Source organism: Calypte anna, chromosome 13 (genome assembly GCF_003957555.1).
Source record: "Calypte anna isolate BGI_N300 chromosome 13, bCalAnn1_v1.p, whole genome shotgun sequence".
Classification (NCBI taxonomy): Eukaryota; Metazoa; Chordata; class Aves; order Apodiformes; family Trochilidae; genus Calypte; species Calypte anna.
Genome location: NC_044259.1, coordinates 7,210,582 through 7,233,166, shown reverse-complemented (window position 1 = coordinate 7,233,166; position 22,585 = coordinate 7,210,582). Strand labels below are relative to the sequence as shown.

Below are 22,585 nucleotides of genomic sequence, written 5' to 3'. Positions count from 1 at the left end.
GTGATCATCTATCTGCCTGAAAGCTCACTGCTTGAGTCAGACGGATTCTGTACTGACAGAGACACAACTAAGCAATTAAACATCTCTTTCCCTGCCTGTCTTAAAAGCAAATTCAGCTTCAGCCCGTTTGTTATTTGCAGATTTATATTAAAGAGTGGAACAATCAGCAACTTATTTTTCATATCACAGAATTAAATACATGAGTAAAATGAAATCTAGTGGCACAAAATGCTTTAGAATATATCTTCTGTTTCCAAGGTGCTAAATATGGGTTTTTTAGTTTCCCCCAAAATATTTCTAATGAACTCTAGAAATGACCACAGATCACTAACTTGGTTACTTTTTTTCTGCTTCTGTCCTTCATTGCAACAGCTGTAGAGTAATTCTCTCCCACTGAATAACACACACAACACACAGATTGTGCTCAACAGGTTTACTCAGACTGAACTCTTAAATGCTCAAGAAAAAGGCACAGATTAAAAGAGACTCGGATGACTCTTTTGAACACAGCAAATGAGATTTTGTTTATAAGAAAAAAAAATACTGCTATGAATTGTATGGGCTGAAAAATTCAAACATTCTTCCCTGTTCCTAATTATTTGCCTTCATTAAAATGAAATTTAAATTAAATTGTATAAACATATGAAATAAAGTCTCAGTATTAGGAAGTTTCTCTTGTTTCTTCTATGTACAAATCTTAGTATACAATTTTTACTTTTCATTATACATTTACTACATATACTCTTTTCCAAACTGTGTGAGAGCAACTGCAAAATATGCGTTTCAAGAAAATGCTTTGCATTCAGAAAGAATCCACCTGGTTTTTTTTGGCCAGCAGTGCCAGTCAGAATTTAGGAAGAGATGACAGGTTAGGGTGAGCATCCACTCAAATGTAATCATCCTCCACGGGTTCACCATTGACATCACAGTAATGGATGAAGATGGCCACCACACGTTGGAATACACCTTTTTTCATCTGGCGTAGTTCAGAGATCTCTTCTCCTATTGTTTCCATACAGATGTCTGCAGACAATTGTCCTTTCCTTCGGGGTGCATAAATAGTAGCTGTGGAAGGCAGAGAAGAATAAAAACTAGAATCCTTCCTATAAAGAAATTCACAGGCTCAAGTTCTTTGAACAGATTAAAAAAAATTACTCACTTCTTTCATCATCCTCAAAGTCGTATCTGGCATAGCTGTTTGGCTCTGCTGTCCTCAGTGATCTCAGCCATGGGAAGTCAGTAATCATGGAGTAAGGGGCACCATCCACAATGCCTAGATGACAGACAAGATGAGGATATGAAGTGGACAATAACTCTCCCGCAGCATAAGTACCCTTCACATAAACTTCACTAATACAGACCGGTGACTTTAACACAGAAAAAGCACACCTCACTTCAATTCTCCCGCTCTGTGCCAAAGGTTCTCCACTTTCCTCAGAATAACTACTCAAGTCTCTTGTAACTTGTTGCAAAGTTACTTATCTTGGCAAGAGACTGATCATCAACTTCCAGCTCTTTATTAATACTCACCTTCTAGAGTGTAAATATCTCGTCCCCAGGGGTATTTAGTGTATTTCTTCAGGTCTTCATCAGTTCGTGTAGCTTCAGGGAAGAACTCATATTTAATAAGCTCTCTAGAGAGAAGGAAGATATTACAGCCAGTAGTGATAGGAAATGTAAAGGCAGAAGGGAATAAAACTAAATGAGAAATCCTGTTATACAACCTTTCCTTTAATGAGTCTGAATCCATAGTAACAGTCCTCCAAGACCCTCACACAAACTCAGTATGCAATCCCTTCACAGATAATATGTATGGTTTAGACAAGAAACCAATTAAGTTACCATTTACGTATATCTTTTTGTCTGTAATGACACATAGCTGCAACCAAGCAAAACTTCAAAAGTAAAGCTGTTCTCTTTGTCATTTTAGTGAAAAACTAGGACAACAAAAACACTGCTTTAAAGCAGCTGGATAAGAGCTACTGTACACAATTCCCATGGGAATTTTTGCTCCTTGGTAATGAGCTTATCGAGACTGTACATCCATCTTCCCCATAAAGTAACATTTTTGGGGGGAGTAAATCAGTCCCTTTCTAAAGAAAAGACACTTGTCTTCAGATATTCCTCAGCCAGCCAGGCTGCTTCAATGTTTAATTCCATTACTGCTGGATGGAAGAGAACTGGAGAATTCTACAGTTTTCTTTATAGGGTTGGTTTATTTAAGCTGTTTTGTATTAGATAGATCTTGACACTGAAATTCTGCACTGCACCATCTAGAGTTCAGCATTCACCACTCAAACCTTTTTAATCTGGCTAACAGGATACATAAGTCTAGAGCTTGGCTGAAGCTGTAGTTGCTGAGTCAGGGTTGAATATCTTTTCTGTGAAGTTACTGAAGGGCAAGTACTCACTGGTTGATATTTGCTATGGTGTCCATCCAGCTCCGGATGCGCACCTTATTGCGGACGTTGGGCGGGTTACTGAATTCATGAATTATGCAAATGTGGTAAGGATAAGGGCCACTAAATATCTTTTGTTCAAGAGTCAATGTATCAACCTGTGAAAAGCAGCAAAGATTTGTAACCAAGAGAGATGTGATTTTAAAGTCAAATCCCCCAGATTTTGGGGGAACTTGTCAAGTGAAAAGAAATTTTAACAGCACACAATCAAACACGTGGTCAAGCTGAGTAAGTTTCCTGGTGTAGCTTTGCAAATTAATCTTCTTGAGGAGGGGAATTTGAGAGGAAATGTCTGTTTTCTGATGTGTTTCACAACTCCAGTTTGTAAATAAAATTTATTAAACACAGTGGTCTAAGCTGCATTAAATTTCTCAGAATTTGTCTCTAGCTTAGGGGGAGTGGTGGATTTTTGGTTGGTTTTGGGTTGGTTTTTTTTCCTTCCTAATAGTCTTACCACTCTTCTCTAAGAGCTAAAGCAAGACACCTGGTTTCAAAGAAAAGCTGGCTTCTCTATGAAATCCACCTTCCCTCATTGGTCAGGCAAACCAAGCCAGAAAAACCACTACTTTGCATAAGAGAAGCAGCATCACAGTGTAATACAGAATACTCTGGTTAGCATGATAAAGTAGAAAAAAACAACATTCCGGATCTTACATTAAGCCCCCTTAATTACTCATGAAATGACCTCAACACCTAACTAAATGTCAGTGCTCACATCTCTATGTGATCTGCAGCAAGAAAGGGTGGCTCCAATACCACAACTGTTTTGCAACACAGTTTTGCATCAAAAGAGGATGCAGCTTTCAGTGAAGTATTCAAAACTCTAACTGCTGTAACTAAATTCTATAGGACATGGGCTAAAGATTAAAGATACATACATCATGCTTTTTGCTTATACATTACTACAAGCTGACCTAGTAGCACCCAGGTTCTTGCAGTTAATTTTAGTTATTTAGTTTAGAATTAATTCAATACATCATGATTTTTACAGAATCTTCAAAAGCAACGAATCAGTATTGACCCAAGTTCCATACTCTGCACTAAAAGCCTTTAATGGGGTGAAGTTTTAATGAGCAGCTACCCCAAAGCTGTGTTATTGCAACATTTATATTTCTTGCATTAATTCAAAAACACGTGAAGCCAAAAGTGCTGCAAGAATACAGAAAAAGCAATGTTGGCAATTTTAGCAATGTTGGTTGTGTACCTGCTGCATTGGACGAAGATAAATGATTCGGTTTCTTTCTGGTGGCATCCTGAGAATCTGATCCAGAACCTGATCCATGTTTAACTTCTTGCACTGGGCATAGTCAAACCGATTGACAACTGGTGCATTTTCTACTTTTAAGTGTTTCAATACCCGGCACCTTGTAGCTAGAAATCAGCAAACAAACTCATTAAAAGATAATATAATACTGAAAATACCTTTGGAGCCTCCTGTCAGAGATTTTCAAAGCCAGTGGCTTCAAAAGGTGGCAAACAAGTAATGTAAGGAATAAACATTTACTGAAGTAATTTGGATAGCTGGCAACTTAGGTATCCTGAGGACACAGACTGCCTGTTCATTTCTTCCACTTCATGATCAAACTTTGTATTTGTGAACCTGTAAGAAGAGTCTTTCTAAAAGGCCACAACAAATTTAATCTAACAATAACATTTTTCACCCTTAATTTCCTTTCACAAAGCCCCCTGAAGTGGTCTGTTGGCTGCCACAATTAAAACCACAGACTTAAAAATCAGATCAAATATTGAATATTGTGAAATCACACAATTAAAAATAAAGCTATCTGCTTTCTTGTAATGCTGCTCATGTAATCAAAATTTAGTTCAAGATTAATTTATGTTCTGAGAAGTATTGCGGAATAAAGAAAGAATTTGTTTATTCTCTGGTAAGTAGAGATATCTCTTCATTTCAGAGGAAAAAGTGGTTGTGGTGCAGATGTTGCACAAACCAGTAAACGACATGCTTCAGTTCAGTAATCACACACTCTGGCATGTGCATCTAACACAGCCTAAGAACCATAATTTAAACGAGATTTTTATCATGTCAAGGAGGAAAGTATCATCACATCAGCTAATCAATCTATGGAAGCAGGAAGAAATAAGAGCAAAAACAAGATACTCATTTGAGTACTTAAATGAAACTCATTTCATCAACTTCCAATTACTGTGTTATCACTCTTTGATAAATATCTCAGCCTCCTAACTGTCACATAATTTCATCTGTTGATTTTCAGATATTAAACTTTATTAAACCTCTTGCAACTTACAAAGAAAGGGGCATTCAGATAGAGAGTCAGCAATATTTGGTGTCCTAAGCATCAGTCTGACACACAGCAGAATAGCTGATGACTGTAAAGAAAGCTGTGGACTGTCTTCAATTCCTTCAGAAATTTCTAGTAATGCCAGATGGAAGAGGTAAACATGACATGAACTACATACCATGTATGAACATCATTTTGGGGCAGTCTTTCAGTACCAAATCTGTTATTCCACAATTGGTCAGGGTAATTCCAACTAGGTTTTTGGATTTCAAAGTCAGAACCTGTTGGGAATTTAAAAAGACAGAAATAATCTATAACAATCTACGACAGAAAAAAAAAAAGAAAAAAAAAAAAGAAAAAAAAAAAAAGAAAAAAAAAAAAAAAAAAAAAAGAAAGAAAAAGAAAAAAGATACTGAATTTTAAAAGATAATGCCAGGTAGAGAAGGATGTTAACTGTATAATCAGTACAATACAGCTTCTGTCCACCACAGGTATTTGAGAATACCAGGCTGCTATATACATCTCATGTTTCTGTAACCAGTAGTATCTTACACTTTCTTTTCAAAAATAAATGCCAGAGAATTTTTTTTCCACTGCACATACTGCCTGGGGTAAGGAAGGACCTCATGCAGCACTGTAGCCATGAGCATCTGACAAACTTCAAGTTTAGCTTCAGCTTATACTTTGCTCTTCTCAGGCAGTGAGAGTATCAGGGCATCAAACATAGAAATTTCCTGCATGTGGTTAAGACCACAGAGAGCAACAACATAAGTTATAACTCATCTGGCTCTACAGAGGAGACAAGCTTGAATAATTACATCATTGTTCATTAGCATCCCCAGCTGATAAACTTGTGGCAAGTGAAGAAAAAGACCTTACTTGAACATGATCATCTTCAATAACTGGGTCACTTGTACTTGTGGACTTGTCAGCTGTCCTTTTCCTCTTTGTGGTTTGCCGGGGCTTTGGCTTAGCCACCTCTGGAAACAGGAAAACAGATTTTTTTTTCCTCTGTTTGCATTTCAGGATAGCAATAGAGGCATACCCTAGCTGAAGATGTTCAATAAGAACCACCATTTATTACATAACCAGATCAAAACGCCTGTCTGGCTTGAAAACAACTCTTTCCTCACACAAAAAAACCCCAAACACTTTCAGGTTTGTTGCTCAGAATCATTTACAGTAAGTTACTTGGTGCAGGAAGTTCGGATTTTTAAAGGTGAAAGGAGGAAATGCTGAACAGAAAATTAATTATAAGGTGACACTTGGTTCTCTGCAGCAAACAACATTCTTAACAAATACAAGAAGCAAAATGGCTTTCACATTTTAAATGCCAGAAATAATATCAATCTACTTGAAAGTCTACTCTTTGTAACTGTCACTAAGATTTTCCTAATACTGCAAAGGATGCCCACATATAAAATACTTAGAAAAAAAGTAAATAATACAAGCTGCTTTTTCCTCCTTTTCATGCACCAGTGTCATAAAATTCCTGTTTAATTTAAAAGATGAGGCTCTGAAAAGAAATTATGATAGAAGATCACCCTTATGTTCTATTGTAAGAGAAAAAATACCCTCAAATTTTCTGTACCAGATCAAACCAAGGAATTTTTAGTAAATTAAGCTTCCCTTGACTTTTTTTTTTTTCATTAAAAAATGTGGTATGTTCACCAAGATTCTCAATCAAGATGGAAGTGTAAATATTAGAGACTAGATATGAACTACTCCACTCTATACTACCATTAACATTTTAAAAAATCTTTTCCTACTTAGCATCATCAAATCCCAACAATACATGTAAACTATTAATTAACATGTGACATTCAGTGGGCCCAGGAGCTCCAGATTTCATGTTACTTTAGGGGATCCACAGGTTGAAAGATGTAATATTAAGTACCAAACTTGTGGCACCCATGAATCATCATCCCCAGGGAACTTTTTTGACAGTTCCCAGAGTATCTATACATAGTGAAACACTTCATCACTACACTGTAGGAAAAACTTTCCAATTTTGTTTAAAATTTTTCAAGGTGCAGATCAAGGCCAAGAAAACTTTCCAGAAGGTCTAATATAACATGCAATTTAAACTGTGAAAAGACTGGTTCACTACAAATGAAAACTAAAAATAGTTAAAAAGGTTAAATGAGGTTAAGGAACCTCATTTATCATAAGAAAAATGGTGGCTTATATTTTTACTGAAAAAAAAAAACAAAAAACCCACAACAAAATCTACACACACAAATCATCCTTTAGCCAGCTAGCCTGTGGTAATATTGCTTTAAAATTACACCATCTTTAATATTTGGCTTGTTCCCCTGTTTAATGTGCATAAATAATTTGAGAGAAAAAACCAAAAAAATTCTACTATTAATCTCAGGTTTGCTACAGAGGCCAAAGCAGACATATTCAAGGTACAATTTTAGATTATTTATGGAAAAACATTTCCAACTCTGTAACACTTCCAGGCTTATGTTAACGAGTGGTATAACCCATCCTAGAGAATAAAAGCACTGTAACAGGCAGGAAGAAGCAGCCTCACTGTTCTATGTATTAAACACAGATTTAAAAGACAAAAATGACACACTGAGTCTCACATTCTGTCTCTAGCATCAACTAGTATCTGATGCTTCAAAGGGGAAAATAAATCCATAAAGACCTACGCATAATTGTATGGAGCTGGGAAAACAGCTCTGACTTGTGCAGGCTAAATATAGGAAATACTGAAACATTATCACAAGCAGAAGGTATCTTTTTTCTGACTAACAACTGAAACATGAAACCAGAGATACTTTCAGAAAAATATCCTCGTTTTAATACTTAGATCTGATTGACTTTGTGTTTTGGTAATGGGTCAGGACAGAGGAAATATTTTCTTTCAATTTTTTGTAGACAAGCTACTTGTCATAATGGAGCAAAGTAGAAAAGGTATTTTAAATTTTACAGCAAGATCATTCTTTCAATCTGAGACGCATCTAGGTACAAAATGATATCCTAAATGATTCAGGTTTCACTAACACTTGGGAACATTAAGATACACTGGGAAGACACTAGGACATACTGTGTTGGAATCATTCCATATTAACAAAGAAAAGATTTTGCTACCAATCTCTTCTGCCTCCAACACATAGAGTTCTGTAACAAGCATGTTTATTCTCCAGTTTAATTCTGCTTGCCAGGTATTTTCAGCAAAGAATCCCAGATATATGATAATTATTAAGTGTGCTATGCCACATTAAGATTATTATTTTAGATAGCAAGTGCATTTGGAAGAAACAGCAAGCTCCCCTCTCACATCTCTTTTTCCCTCTCCCAACATTCCTGGCTTCATTCCAGCCTCTCAGGACTTTTATTGTTTTGTTTGTTGCATGATGTGAAGCATGAACCTATTTAATAATTCTTTAACAAATTTGATCACCACACCTTATAACCTTGGAAGTAGAATCCAATAAGCAGGTGCACAAGCTTGGCTCAATTCTAATTATGGCTTGGTTTATGGGTTGATAAAGTCAGTTATTAACTTTCGCCTTCTTGCTAGGGTCTGAGCGTACCTGCTGTCTTCTTCCTTTTAAAGGGAGAATTTTAATGGGAGAGACACTCTTATTTTTCAATGAATAACAGCCTTCACAGGAAGAGAGAAGCTGCCAAAAGAAGTTGCATTTGGTTTTCAAATGAGTAAATCAAACACTGTTTAGTATGTTCGGGTAACACATACAGAAATACTTGCATGGAAAAAAAAAAGCCACTGGCACTCTTTCAGATAGATCTGTTATTTTACCTGGCTGTGGCAGCAAAGTCAACCATTGCTGTTCCATCAACATTCTGACCCAATTGGTTTTAAATTATTAACCAATAAACTTCACTTTTCACTTTGGTATTATCTGTGGATGGTCTGGTTGTTCAACACTGTTTCATGCCAGCAGAGTAGTTTAATAAAAGTAAATACATGCATGTAAGCCATACCTGACTCTGACACCAGTGGGACATGGGACAGCTTGCTTCTAGCTCTTGTTAGTGGTCGGCGAGGATACTCTTCTTTACACTCCATCTCACTGCTCCGTCGCTGTGAGCCCTTGCTCTCCTCCTCAATGGCAGACTCACAGGCACTCCTACTAGTCCTCTCGTCACTTGCCCCTCCTGGAGGCCCACAGTTTGGCAGAGTCCTAAGTGCAAAATCTGAGCCAGTGCTGTTTGGTCCATTCCTGCAGGCTCCACTTGTGGATGGGCATTCCCCATCACAACACTCACTAGTCCTCTGTTGTGTGTCCTGTGGCTTGTAGCAGTGACATCTGGAACAAACAGAGCTCTCCTCAGTCTCCCTCTCGCTGGAACCTTCACTTTTACAAGGTGAGCAGACACACTGCCTGGATTCATCTCCAGTTGCTGGGCTAGTGCCAGCAGAGTGGCTATTAGCTGTCTGTGCACAGTCAGGACTAGGAGAAACAGCACTGCAGGAGCTGGATGTTGCCGTTGATCCTGTAGCATTACTGCAACTTGGGTAAGAATCTTTGCTTTTGTTCCTCTCAGGCATGTCACTTGCTGCTTTCATGTCTGCTTTAATTTGCTCACTTGTAACTTGACAACCTTTCTCACAGCTGCTTTCCTCAGTATGGAACTGCTTTGTCTGGCCCACTTGGCTGGCACTACATCTCTTCCGCAGGGGTGTCTTGCCTTTACCGCTCACTGGAGGAGTGAAGTGAGAGAGAACTATGAGACAACCTAAAAACAAACACTGAATGCTATTCTTGAGGGGCTACTTAAAACAGAAGGCAGCCTAGAGGCCAGTGAGGGATCTTGTGAGGACCAAGCTGCTACTTAGATCTTAAGGGAGTTAATAGAATTTCTAGCAGTTACTGAATCTTTCTAATGTCTTGCAGCTATTTTTGTAGTGATGTGCTGGGGCGTTTGTCAGTAAATGAGATACGTGTTTGCCAGAGAGTCTAATATTTCCATAAAGCAGCTGATTAAAAAAGGCTAAAGCACAAAGATATCAAAACCACACTGATAATAGGGCTCTAATTTTCTTAAATATGAAGAATAAGTTTTAGAAATTAAACAGTAATGTAGGCAGAACTAAAGTTTATGCTTTCAATTCAACCCTTAGCTCCCCCTCCTGGGTATAGAAAGTGGTGTCAGTAACATCAGTTAGTTTAGAGATGAATAAAAAAAGCAGAGAATAGTGTACAAATCACAACTGGAATTCAAGAGTTATTGTCTTAAGCCTCTCAGCTAGTTACACTAAACAAAGTCTGAAATAAACATTAGTGGCACTACAAAAGTTCATGCAAATTCTCTCCAAACACAAGCTATTTTAACTCTCAAACCAGAACTGACATTATGCTCTAAGCACAGCACTCCGCAGGTTTCCAAGCTGAAACTACCAGTCCTATTGAAAGATCCTAAAATTACAGGGGACTGATGTGTAGGGAGCATGCTAGTTATAACAGGAAGAAAACTTGATCCACTGCAGCTTTATTTTTGTCTTTCGCTTTGCAGAAACTAAACCCAGTACATTTCTCAGTCCCTCACAACCCAGGGGTTTTATGTTAGCTGCTTAGCTAAATATTCTTTAAGGCTTAATACTGCATGAACTTCATCTGTTGATTACACAGAGATTATAATTTGACTTTCTTGCGTACATATGAAACTGCCACACTTAGAATACAAACTACAGGAAAAAACTTGCCATCCCTACTGCTGGAAAGGCTGTACAACAGATGGCATCAAACCCAAGACTTGGAGCCACAGCTGTGCTGCTTATAGCTGTAAACTCAAACATCAGGGAATGTCCTTTCTATGTATCTGTAACTGTCATACTACCAGGAAGTTCTAGGCCTCTGACTCTGACTGAGTCATAATTATATAGTAGCACTACTTCATATCCATGTACACACATAGTAAACATCATTCAGAAGTGAAGAAGACAGCACTGAGCACCATCCTGAGAATTCTAATCAACCTCCAAAGCTCCCACCAAAGTAAAGGGTGATGCTACAAGGCCCTTGAGGACCAAAAGATGGCTACAGATCTCATCCTTTTGACTCAAAAGTCACATTTTGCTTCAGCAGCAGTGCTTTGACAGATGAATCGTATTGACAACATAGCTGCAAATTTGGCTTCACCGAAATGATAAATTCTGTGCACTTGGCAGGTTTCTGCATGCAATGCACACTGCTATCTTTGTGTTTCTGTACAGCAACTGCATGACTGCAGCTGAGATACGCAGCCTTACACCTCCATTCTAGATTTGTAAGAGCAGAGGCAAACAAACAAGCATGCTTGTCACAAAGCTAGAAATAAAACTGAACAAGATGGAAAGACTAAAGGCTTAAGGACTAAATTTTGCTTAACAGTGCCCAGGAACCCATCTGTTCCACACCTGAAGGTTCTCTAGTTTCCACTGGATCTCTGCTTTTCTCTTCTCCATCTGAGAAATTCTGTGCAATACTGTTAGAGATGCAGGCTCTTGAAGTCCCCATGCTTTCTTCCTCATCCTCACTGTCTGAATCATGGACAGTAATAGGTGCTGCTTTTACAACAGGCTGAATGCCACTTGGTCCTGAAAACAGTAGAAGAATGCCAGCAGTTCTTTAAAAATAAGCCAAGCATGGATTAAAAGGCTGAAGACCTTTTAGAACTGCTTCAAAAAATTACAAGAAATTAATTTGGTTCAATTTAGCCACCCATTCTGTGACTCCCTAAGATAAAATCCAACTAAGAGAAGAGCAAAACACTGCATTTCAGCATTAAAGCACTCTACTTTACTTTGGAAGGGGAAGAGAATCCCAATATAAGACAAAACTAACATTTCTCAGCTTCAGAACAGTTTAAACATTCTTCCATAACAGTACAAGTAACTGCACAATCAAGTATTAAAATCTCCATCACAAGGACAGTTATGTCAGTCAACATCTGCAATTATCCTTCTAAATCCCAACAACAGAAATGGGAGGGAGAAGCATGAATTACCAAGCTTCAGTATAAATGTGCTTTGTTAATTACCTCTGTTATTAACCAAAGACATTTAGCCAAATCACAATAACATCTGCCTAACAACAAGAAACAAACTAACAGTTATTCAACTGTATTTCAGGAGTTACCTTGAAAAAAATGAACAGATCCAGCATAGTTGTATATTATTGCATGTTGTTAGCATATTTAGTAGAAAATTATGCTGTCCAGCAAACAGTAGCTATAAAAGAAAACAAGACTGCCTTATGTCACTAATGTGTGTCACTAATTATGTCACTAATACAAATTAGCACTGGAACAAGTTGTTCTGGCTTGGAAAAAAACTGAGAAGAATTCACATGCTGCAGGGAAAAAAGGCCATTGATAGCATCAGAACATGACAATCTCATTCAGATCTTCCAAGTCTTTTATTATACTCTGCACAAAAATAATGTTTTGAGATCAAGATACTTTGCTCCATAATCGAAAGAAAAGTCTGTTTTATGGTCCCCAGTTGAAAACAAAATCAGTTTGTTCACAGCAGTAAGCTGTGCAGCATCATTACTCAAACACACTGGACAATCTGGTTGAAAAAAAACCATCCAAAACCAGACTTACACTGAAAAATTTAAGTCCTCAGGAAATGGATATCAAAAGGTAATTTCTTTCTAAAACCAAAGTTACCTGCTTGTTCTTCATCAATCTCCATAGGAACAACAGCCTGGCTGTGAGCTGGGACCTCATTCTGGCCTTGCCCAGTAGCCTCTTCCTGTGCCACCTCCTCCATCTCATTGAGTGCTGAAAAGATTAATATAAGGCCAAGAAGAAGAAACACAGTCCATTAGCATAGGAAAAATTCAACTATCACCCACAAAGAATCACCAAGAAATAAGTAACTGTTGTCTTGATTATTTCAGTCAGCCTCACGGTTGCACAAAATCTGATTTTTTCCTACAACTCTTTAGCCAAGGCCCCAGCCTAAATTCTGGGGTTCTCTCAAATTTTCCATTCCTCCTCAGAAGTCTTTTTCTACTGCAGTGAGCAATACAATAGGGATTTACAAAGTCTTTCCCTCCAATTACCTTTGCTGGAAAAGTTTAAAAATATATCTGACACTGTGATGTACCCCCAGCTCTGACCCAAGGAGCCCAGAAAATACTTCACACTTCCACAGACAGTACTGCCCAGAAGCTCTACACTGACTACATCTGTACAAACACAACAAAATTCAATTATTTATGTCAGTAACAGTTATCAGCTAAAATACAAAGAACTTTTATCACACAGGTATGAAGAGGAGTGCAGATAGCCCTCAAAAAAGGATTAAGGATGTTACAGAATCAGTAACAGAGTGATAAGCTTTCAATGTGTATTCATATTGTCTCTAGGACCCCACATAACTGGCAATGCAAATAAAATCTGGTTCACAAAGGTTCTACAAAGGTTCTAAAATCTACAAAGGTTCATAAAGATCAGAAATCACCCTCAGCTGCAATCTGCTGCTCTTCAGCTTGACCATCTTGCCGCAGCTCATTCTCCTCGTTTTGGTCATTTGGGTGTTGGTGATTGTTGTGGTGGATGTTTGGATTATTGTTATTCTGGTGGTTATTGTTGTTGTCATTGTCATTGTTAGAGTTCTGATTGCTGACTAGGGCAGATGAAACACCAATTCCTGTGCCTGCACTTAGGCCTACACGAGCACAACCCTGGAAATAGAGAGCAGCTACTGAGATTACGTGACAGTGTTTTCAGATTTTAACAACCATGCCAACAGAAAAAGAACTCTGTCAGTACCATCCAGAATAGCAGAACAACATGCACATGATGAACTGGAATATTGTCTCAAATACTTCCTTAAGATACGTTGCAGAACTCCATCTTAAGACTGGCTACCCAGAAAACTTACACTTCCCTGTTAAAGTCCTAATGAAAGAGAATCTTACTCCATTAAACTGTATTTCATTTGCTATGACATCTTATTACATCAACACAGACAGCAGGTTATATAGTCTTCCCAGAACACAGTAGCATGAAGATAGAATTAATGATCAAAGAAAGCAGTTCTTCACATAGGAAGTTTTCCTTACTTTACAATAGCTGTTACAAAGATTTCTGCCTGTGTGGGAGAGGGGGCAACATGAAGAAATAAAATTCCTAAGCTTAAAAAGCCCTCCAGCAGGGGAACAGTGCCCCCATTTCACTGCAAGAACAAAACCCCTTAGTATTGTAAACAGATCCCTAAGCACGAAAAAAAAAAACCATATAAAAACCAGTAGCAAAATGAAGTAGCAGTAGGGACCTCAATAGAAACACAGAATCAATGAGGGTCTTATTTCCTGATCATATATTCATAGACCATCCCTTGCCACTGCTCCTATCTGCAGAAGAAGCATCATTCTCCTTAACATATCATGACAATAGCAACTGCAAACCAAAGTCATTTATTTACCAAGTTATTTATTTAACTACAACTATTGAAAGAACGCATACCAGCTGGAGCTCACAGTATTTCTAATCAACTGACAACAGCAAAAAGCAAAACCATACCCTAAAAGACCCACCTTTGGAGGTTCACGAAACATCTGGTCCAGAGAAATAAATTCTAAGCTTGGCAACAACTCAATGAACTGACTAAAAGAATCCAGCTTAATGGCATGGCATCGCACCAGGGTGAGGTCAACAAGTCGGGTCCACCTGGAATGATCTGTGGAAGAGATACATTTCCTGAAAGATTCCAATCTCACTTCTTTTTCATTATACACTTTCCAGATCTGAGGGTGGGAATCTTCTGTATCTTCATTCTTACTGTTACCAGCATCATTATGGCTCCTAACCAACCATCATCCACTGTACTTACTATGAAAGAGAACTTAGAACAGTACTATGAGCAGATAATTGTTTCAATATCACAGCTATTCATATACTATCTTTATTCTACACTATCTCTAAAGTTTCAAAAGGGTGCAATACCTGTGATCCAATTATTTGGGTTATGTAGATGTGGGCAGTTATAAATGACGAGATACTTGATGCAAGAAAAAACTTCATTTACAGCTTTCATACCAATATCTGTAATTATTCCTGGATTTTCAACCACATCAGCCAAGCCATATTTTACCAAGTCTCCATTTGTCATTTTACCTAAGAAAAAGATAGCAGTGAGCACAGCAGTAAATTTCAGAAACTTGCCTTTTATAGCACAATTTTCTAAGTCCTTACTTTAGTCCAATTTAGCAAAATGAATGAGATGAATTACTTCAGTTCAATGAAGCTGAGACTCAGTAAGAGTTTTGGGAAGCAAAGAGAAACATATTTTGCTTATATGAGATCAGCAGTCTCAACATGGGTACATTAATATGCTTTTTAATCACTCTTAGAAAATGACTGAAAACATGTCAACTTATTTAATCCTTGTACTTCTCAAATAATTTATGCACATAGAAAATGCCGTACACTGTAGTAAAAACTCATCAACATATCCTAGATGAAGAGTTTCAAACTGTGGAAATTCCAGTTCAGCCATCTTCAAAGCAGAAAAAACACCATCTTTGGTCAAGGAAGGCTGGATCCGCACTTCATGCAACCTGCATGAAAGAATTGTGCTTATGAAAGGGCATGCCAGATACAAATGCCATAGAAACCATTCAAGAAGATACCTTCTGGTAGTAAAATGAAAGTATTATTTCAACAATAGCAAGATTAAGAGGCTATTTATTGTATCTTTATGGCAGTATTTGACAGTTACATAGCAATATGGGAGTTGCAAGACTGTTAGCAAAGCACTTTTTACATACAGGTCTAAGGCAGTGGCTTATGACACAAAGTGATGCAGAAGCAGAGGTAACTCCTTATTTTAACCAGAGAATAGTCCTGTCATATAAAGTTTAAATGTTTACTCCTTAAACTGTTGAAAATTGCTGTTTTCTGCACATTATTGGAGTTTATTAATAAGATAATATATTTGAAGAAGGGGGAGAGAAAGATCTGAAGACCCATACCTTCGTGCAGCAGTTATGATGAGGTAGCCAAGATCCACTTCAAGTGCATTCTTGCAAGCTCCAAGAACTATAGTGTGCAAATTCCTAAAACCACCTGACAAACAAACAAAAAACCCAAAACATTCCTTCATTTCCATCACAAACCAAAACTTTAGACTTACACATTTCCACTAATGTTGTCTTGACAAGTAAATTAACAAAATACCCTTTTTTAGCAAATCAGTAAAACACACAGCTCCTCTCCAATCCTGCTAATTCTGTTTACAAACAAATGCAACTGGAAGGTTAGCTTAGCAGTCAAGAGTTAACTGCAGTTAAAAGATCAAAATCATAGAGCCATATTTAGTAACACAGGCATAGTTCCAAGCTTGATACCATTAAAATCTTAATCAAACAAGGAGTTGCTATGGACAAAAATGCAAGCTTTGCATGCCTCTAGATGCATGAGATGTTTTTGTATTTGTTTGTTTCAAGCATGAGGAATAAGAAGTTTCATACCTGATCTCCAGCTATCTTCTACCACATGCTGGATAAGTCCTCCAAGAAACGGAACACGAACCAGTTCTAAATGCTCCAAATTTCGAGCAGAAGCCAGGCCTGTCACTAGGGGAACATACTTCAAAGAATTTGTGGGTCCTACATAGAACAAACCAATACAGACACAGAAAGTCGTTCACTTAGAGACACTGAACAGATCATGTTAGAGAATCAGAAAACATCCACATATATCCATCTAGGTCAGAAAGTCAACAGAACTTCATAGCACCAAATAATGTAAAGAGAGGGATACATTTCTAGCTAACACCGTGAACAAAACAATGACTGCTTTCAGAATCTTATATTAAAAGATTTCTGTTTACAGTTGGGGCCCACGCAGCTTTAACAGAACTGTTAAAGAGTTCTTACATGCTAAGACATCCCCTCCATACACAAATCCCTCTTACCAGCACAGTTCCTCATGACAAAAGTGCGTAAGCTGATACAAAGGAAATCTTTAAAAGGCTGTGGTTTGGTGAGTCTCACCCACTTCAAATAAAGGTGCCTCAGCATTGGGATACAAGGAATCTCAGGGACATTCACCCCTAATAATACATAAACAAAACAAACATTTTAAACAAGCTTTGAACTATAAACTGTAGTATACATGTCTTTGGATTAACATTCTGGCTTTAAAACAGAAGTCTTTGTTATGTGGTATGTGAAAAAAAGATATATATATATATATATATATATATATATATATATATAAATATTTTAAACACAAGTTCTTCACCTCAGACTGTCACAGGTTTTTTACAACATGCCCTTTGGACCTGCTAGTGTAAATATAACGGGAAGTACTTAAAAATGCCACATGACAAATTCTCTCTCAAACGGAATTACAATCTTGCAGAGTTTCAAAGCCTTCAAAATCATCCATGTTGAAGCCAGCTACTTCATCAGTAAACACTTACCTACTAAGTGCAAAGTCTGAATTTTAGCTCCTATAGGAATTTTCAGCTTGTTCTCAGGAGGAATTGGAAAAGCACCGTTTCGATTACGAAACTTCCCTAAAATATGAACTTGTGGCATGTATGTCCAAATAGCTTCCACCAGCTCTAAATGAGAGGTCTCAACACCCTGGATAAAAGGAAGCAAAGTAAATGCTATAACACCAGTTCATGCAACAATACCCTCTTATCAATGTAAACTTCTTAATAACAAAGTATACATAATGCAATGTGTTATTTCCCTTCTAGCAAGATTTGTGCTTTTTAAAGGCAGATAGATCACAGTCTTAATTCATTTCTGGATTTAAGAGCACCTATGATTCCCACTGAAAACTGTAACTAAAAATAGAACTAAATACAAATTGCAGCTACGGTCACAATTAACTCCTACTCTGTACAGCCAGATCTGAATAAAAAGAAAGCCTACATCTGAACATGAAGCCCTGCCCTATTTCTTCTCCTCTATTAAAATGCATCACCTCAGCTGCTGAAGGTTCTCTCTTTAGTCTAACCACTCACCAGCAGATTTGGACAGGCCTGCAAAGCCTCTAAGACGCCAGGAATGCTGAAAGCTTCATGGCCACGGACTCTACGTCTTTCAAGATACCTGGGATGAAGACCATAAAGTTGTTCAATGTCTGGCATCTTCCTCAGCAGCGTTAGGAAACTGGAATCAGTGAAACCTAAGATGACAACAACAGATTTGGTATGTGTGACAACAGACACCTAGCTGTAAAGGGAAAGCCAAATACATTGCTCTCTTTATATGGTAGTATAAATTCTACTATGTCAGAAGATTTACTCAGTGAAGTTTGTCCTCTACTTCCAGATTCTAGAGATCGTGACCTACATACTCCTCTGCCTTGAATTTTGCAGGCTTGCTACAACTTTCCTTCAGTGTAGTTGGATGGAAACTATACCTACTCCCTTCTCAGATGAAGGGCCTCTGCAGACTGTCAGGCTTTGTGTCTATGTCCTCCCTGGAATTCCATTTATCAACTACACAGCTCAAAAATGACCTGCTGGATCATTTTTCTGCAGCTCACTATTCAGCTTGGCTCACAATTCTCAAATAAATTATTTTCTTAAAGCAAAGGATTATTTTATTCTAACATAAGACAACACATAAAGAAGATTTTAAACTACTAAGTTACCTGTATTTACATCTGGTTCAGGTTATGTCTAACCATCTACCTGGCATCAGCCCTAGGAAATTAACTTTGCAGATACAAGGTTAGGAATTCATTCCTTTTAGCTGTCTCTTACAACAAATCCCAGCAATATCATTTAAATCCAACAGAAATCCTAATACTCACAGGGTTGACCTAGGCTGCCAAATTTATCTATTGATTTGAAGATGGCTTGAGGTATGGCATCAAAACTTATTTATTCTTACATTCTTAAGTGTTGGCAGAAGAGTTGCTCTCATTCCATTGTTTTTTTTCCTGCCTGCATGCAAACAGCCTCTTCTTGGATTAACCCTTGGATTAACTCCCTTACAATAATCAGACAAACACAGATTGTATTTACAGATTGCTACAGAGAATCCCCATTTCTGCTGCAGTAATAACCAATACATATATAATATATATACATATATATATATACACAGACACACAAGTTTTCTGAACCACATACTCAAAGAAGCCACCCATATTTCACAGAAGTCAAAATTAAACAAACACCTAACTGCTTTCAAAAAATTTCCCTATCTGCATAATTACAAAATACCAGGATAGTGCAGGCAGTTTTTCTCAAAACCACTTAAATGCCATATTTTGAGTGAGTGCATTACTCACCAGTGGGCATGTACTCCCACCAGCGGCCTGCACAGAGATCCACAACCTTCACTACCCGCAGGTACAGAGTGACTGCTTCCTTCAGCTTCCGGGACAGGCATTCCATGCACATGATATCCTGCAAGGGAAGGTACCTTTGGGAGAGGAAAAAACACCCCTATGTTTTATAAAAGGTGGATCTTCTTGACTTTTTTCCAAACTAAAGAAAATTCCCAAGCATGGCTACACAAATTCATATATTTCTAACATGTACTAACATTTAATTAAGCAGAACTTTCAGACTGTACTCTAACAAAGTGTGAAACTTTGCTAAGCAGAACGACTCACCAATTATTTGTACTAAATGTAAGATATTTAAATGTAAGATATTTAAGAAAAAATAAAGTATTAAAACACACAGGTTTTAATGTTTTATCTCTCTAATAAATACTGCTGACCAAACCATCTGCTACAATAGTACTTCCATTATCTAGTAAATACTAGCACGCTGAATTTGCAAACACTTTGGAGAGCTATAGTTGTTAAAAAACCTGTCAATATGTTTTGAATAGAACTGAATGAACATCTTGGAAAAGGACTGTGCTATAGGGAAGACTATATACTCATCCAAGTTGCCTTCTATACATCATGAAGCAGATGCAACAATTTCAAGATGCACCTCACCTCAGATACTACCTGAGGTACAGTTCTGCACTGAAATCAATATTTAAACACTTGTTTAAATATAGGAAAGAATATAATATTAAACAATAAATTGACTTTGGACAAGCTGCTCACCTAAATATGTGGCAAAGCACCTCATGAGAGAGTTGGTTCATGTAATCTTTTGGCTCATCAGCTTTGGTAGACTCAGAGCCTTCCCTGTTCACTGCACATGGTTTCACATTTTTCCGCCGGGGACCCATATTTGCAATGATTTCTGATGAAAGAAAATGTTCACAAGGTTATGCAATTAAAAGAGCAAATGGACAAAGAGCAGAGGAGCACACACCTGTGAAGACTTATTTACAAAAAAACCCAGTAAAATCTGCCAGTAAAGATAAGTTCCAGGACAGCGGAATTAACTAAGAAAGAGAAAAATTCTTCCAGCAATTTATGGTTTACCTCATACATGAAGTCTCAGACATAACCTGTTGCTTATTAAACCAAAAAGTCCCTTTGAGCTACTAGAAATGGAAAAAAAGGAAAATCATCACAGGTTTAACAAGATATCAATTATTTTAGGTGAATAAAATGTCTTCAGAGATACCATCCACGCCCTGGTTGATCACAACAAATCAGAGGAAACCTGTGCAGGAACTCCAGAGGTGACCAAGCAGACACCCACTGCACATATTCCAGTGAAACACAAAGCCCAAAGGCTCTGCCTAGCAGGAAAATATGTAATTTTCCTTTCAGGGAAAAAAAATAAAAAGAGAGGTTCCCACTGATAATTAAAAAAAAAAATAAATGCCCTATTAAAGGTCTTCAAACTACCTCTTCTTAGAAGTTACAATACCAAAGACAACATCCAGGTTGCTTGGTTAAATATCAAAGTTCCAGAAAAACTGAAAACCTTTCTTCAGCAGCAATGTGCAGGACAATGTCTCCTTTTTTACTTTGCGGAATTAATGTGTTCATGTCTACATTTTCTTCTGCAGCAGAACACAGGCACAGGACTGAAATAATGTTTCATTCAAAAAACATGTAAAGTGATTAAAAGAAGTAAAAAATAAGTAGCTAAAATAAATACAAACCTAATGTTAACATGAGAATAAGTGAGTTAACACCTCATGCAGATGAACAACATAAGAAAAGTCTTCATTACTGCTATTTAGCTGAGGAATGCTTTCTGGTAAGGAGGGTAAAGCATCATTAACTCAGTAAACCTGTTTAACAGGTTGAATACCAAAATTCAGTGGATGAGGAGAAACAACTGTTAAAAAAGACATATTTTGGAAAACTGCATAGAGATGCATCTGTTACAGCATTCAATTCAGTGTAAATATAACACAGTGTTTGTTTTGAATTACATGGAACTGACAAGTGAAAATAAATACAAAATATCTCATGGAAATAAAAGAGAAAAAAAATTGCCTTCCCCAACACAAAGAATTTCTATCCTGACACAATAGTTGAAATATTGGTAACTTCACTTTGATCTAATAATTGAAAAATATGTGCTTTCACACATTTCTGTATGCATTTTAAATTAACAACTGCATGTTATAATGATTTTATTTACAATAGTGATTTGAAAATAATTAGCACCTTCTGCCAGTGTACAGCATGAAACACATCTTTACTCCTTTAGATTTTCTGGGACTTCTCCATGTAAAGCTAAAGACACTGTGTTTGTTGCCTGTACGCTATTCTCTTTCTCACTGAAAAGGTTTAGTATGTTTCTAATACTACAGTGCAATGTTCTTCAATTTCACGAAGCCTCAAAATTATTTCAAACTATTAATGAGCTTTGATTCTGATGAAAAGAAGCATTACATGGATTCCCAGTGTACGTCACCTGATTGCTCAATTTGAACAGAGGGCAGGATACAATGTAAAAAAATCTAGAATGATGCAGACAGAAGGTGAAGCCAAATATTGCAGTATTTGAAGAACAGCATTAAAAGGACTGTGATATCAGGTGAAAGAAAATAAAGATATTAACTAACCGACTAGCATGTAGGGAAAGCCTGAAAGAAACCCTTTAAGATTTAAATGCAGTGACCACAGCCTGCCCTCTGAGTTTGCCCTGCAGTGTGGTTTGGCTCTTGACATTACAGAAAGGAAAAAATAACCTTGGTCTGTAATGAGGCAGCAGTTTCTGCACGTTACACGCACGCTCCCCTTGATACTATTTTTAAGCTAACGTGTGCAGCTTTCATGCTACATCCAGAAGCTGACCCCATTTTCTGGAAACATCCCCTTCAGATATTTAGCAAAGCTGATAAGAGCTTCGCCCTCCCCAGACCAGTTAATTCAGGAGAGTCTCTGTATGAAAGAACAGCTCGAGGTGTTGTCTTCTCCATCACTAAGTGCTACACCGAACTCCAAAGGCCACGGGGAGCCCCGTGCCGGCTTGAGAGGAAAATGTGGAGAGAAAACAGCGAGGTCTGGAGAGCGGATTCAGGAGAGCGCTCATTATGGGGTGAGAGAAGAAAAGAACAAGTTTATTTTGTGCTTAGATAAGCGATACAGAAGCAGGTTTCCCCGCAGCCCTCTCACCTGCAGGCAACCCCAGCGCTGCCGAACCCTCACCGGGAGGGGGGGGGGGGGAAGGACTGGACGGCCCGGGCCGCTGCTAACGCGGCATCTCGGGGGTTCCCCCTCTCCCCGCCGCTGCAGAGGGCAAAGCCGCTTTCCCCAGGGCCTGTCACACCGGGGAACGGCCCTCACCCGCCTCAGGCCGGCCCGCCCCGAGGCGACAGGCGGGCGACAGCCCTGACCCGGCGAAGAGGGACAGCGGCAGCAGCCCCACCCGCCTCGAGGGGACGAGTGGCAGCAGACTGCGGCTCAGCCCCCAGTCCTCCCACCTCCCACCACCACCCACCTCCAGCCTGCGGCCCCTTACCTGCCCCTCAGCTCCGCGCTGTTATTGTGGCCCAGGGGAGGGCTGACCCCGGCAGCCGCTTCCTGCGCGTCCCCTTCCGC

General features: G+C 38.3%; 1 protein-coding gene across 5 annotated transcripts; it reads right to left on the bottom strand.

Moving 5' to 3' along the window:
- Positions 1–418: 418 nt before the first annotated feature.
- On the bottom strand, positions 419–22,585 carry FBXO38 (F-box protein 38). 5 transcript variants are annotated; one of them, XM_030458988.1, is made up of 22 exons: positions 22,506–22,585; positions 19,733–19,874; positions 18,956–19,089; positions 17,676–17,839; positions 17,121–17,286; positions 16,611–16,748; positions 16,165–16,302; positions 15,667–15,760; positions 15,122–15,252; positions 14,639–14,809; positions 14,230–14,372; positions 13,152–13,374; positions 12,353–12,466; positions 11,097–11,276; positions 8,681–9,400; positions 5,600–5,700; positions 4,899–5,001; positions 3,664–3,830; positions 2,412–2,557; positions 1,531–1,634; positions 1,160–1,273; positions 419–1,065 (listed from the first exon to the last, which is right to left on the bottom strand). In XM_030458988.1, the coding sequence occupies exons 2-22, from the start codon at positions 19,858–19,860 to the stop codon at positions 887–889; spliced, it is 3,558 nt and encodes a 1,185-aa protein (XP_030314848.1). In that variant the 5' UTR covers positions 19,861–19,874; positions 22,506–22,585; the 3' UTR covers positions 419–886. The 5 variants fall into 5 exon arrangements, with proteins under 5 accessions (XP_030314848.1, XP_030314851.1, XP_030314849.1 ...); XM_030458991.1 differs by having other exon boundaries at positions 17,676–17,763; positions 22,506–22,531; XM_030458989.1 differs by lacking the exon at positions 11,097–11,276.

Bases quoted from the DNA above. Each gene is read 5' to 3' on its own strand.
- FBXO38 (XM_030458988.1), bottom strand. From the start codon at position 19,860: ATGGGTCCCCGGCGGAAAAATGTGAAACCATGTGCAGTGAACAGGGAA. The intron at 19,090-19,732 runs GTGAGCAGCTTG...CCTCTCCCAAAG, and splicing joins GTGCTTTGCCACATATTTAG to GTACCTTCCCTTGCAGGATA. The intron at 9,401-11,096 runs GTGTGGAACAGA...TCACTCCTCCAG, and splicing joins GGAAACTAGAGAACCTTCAG to TGAGCGGTAAAGGCAAGACA.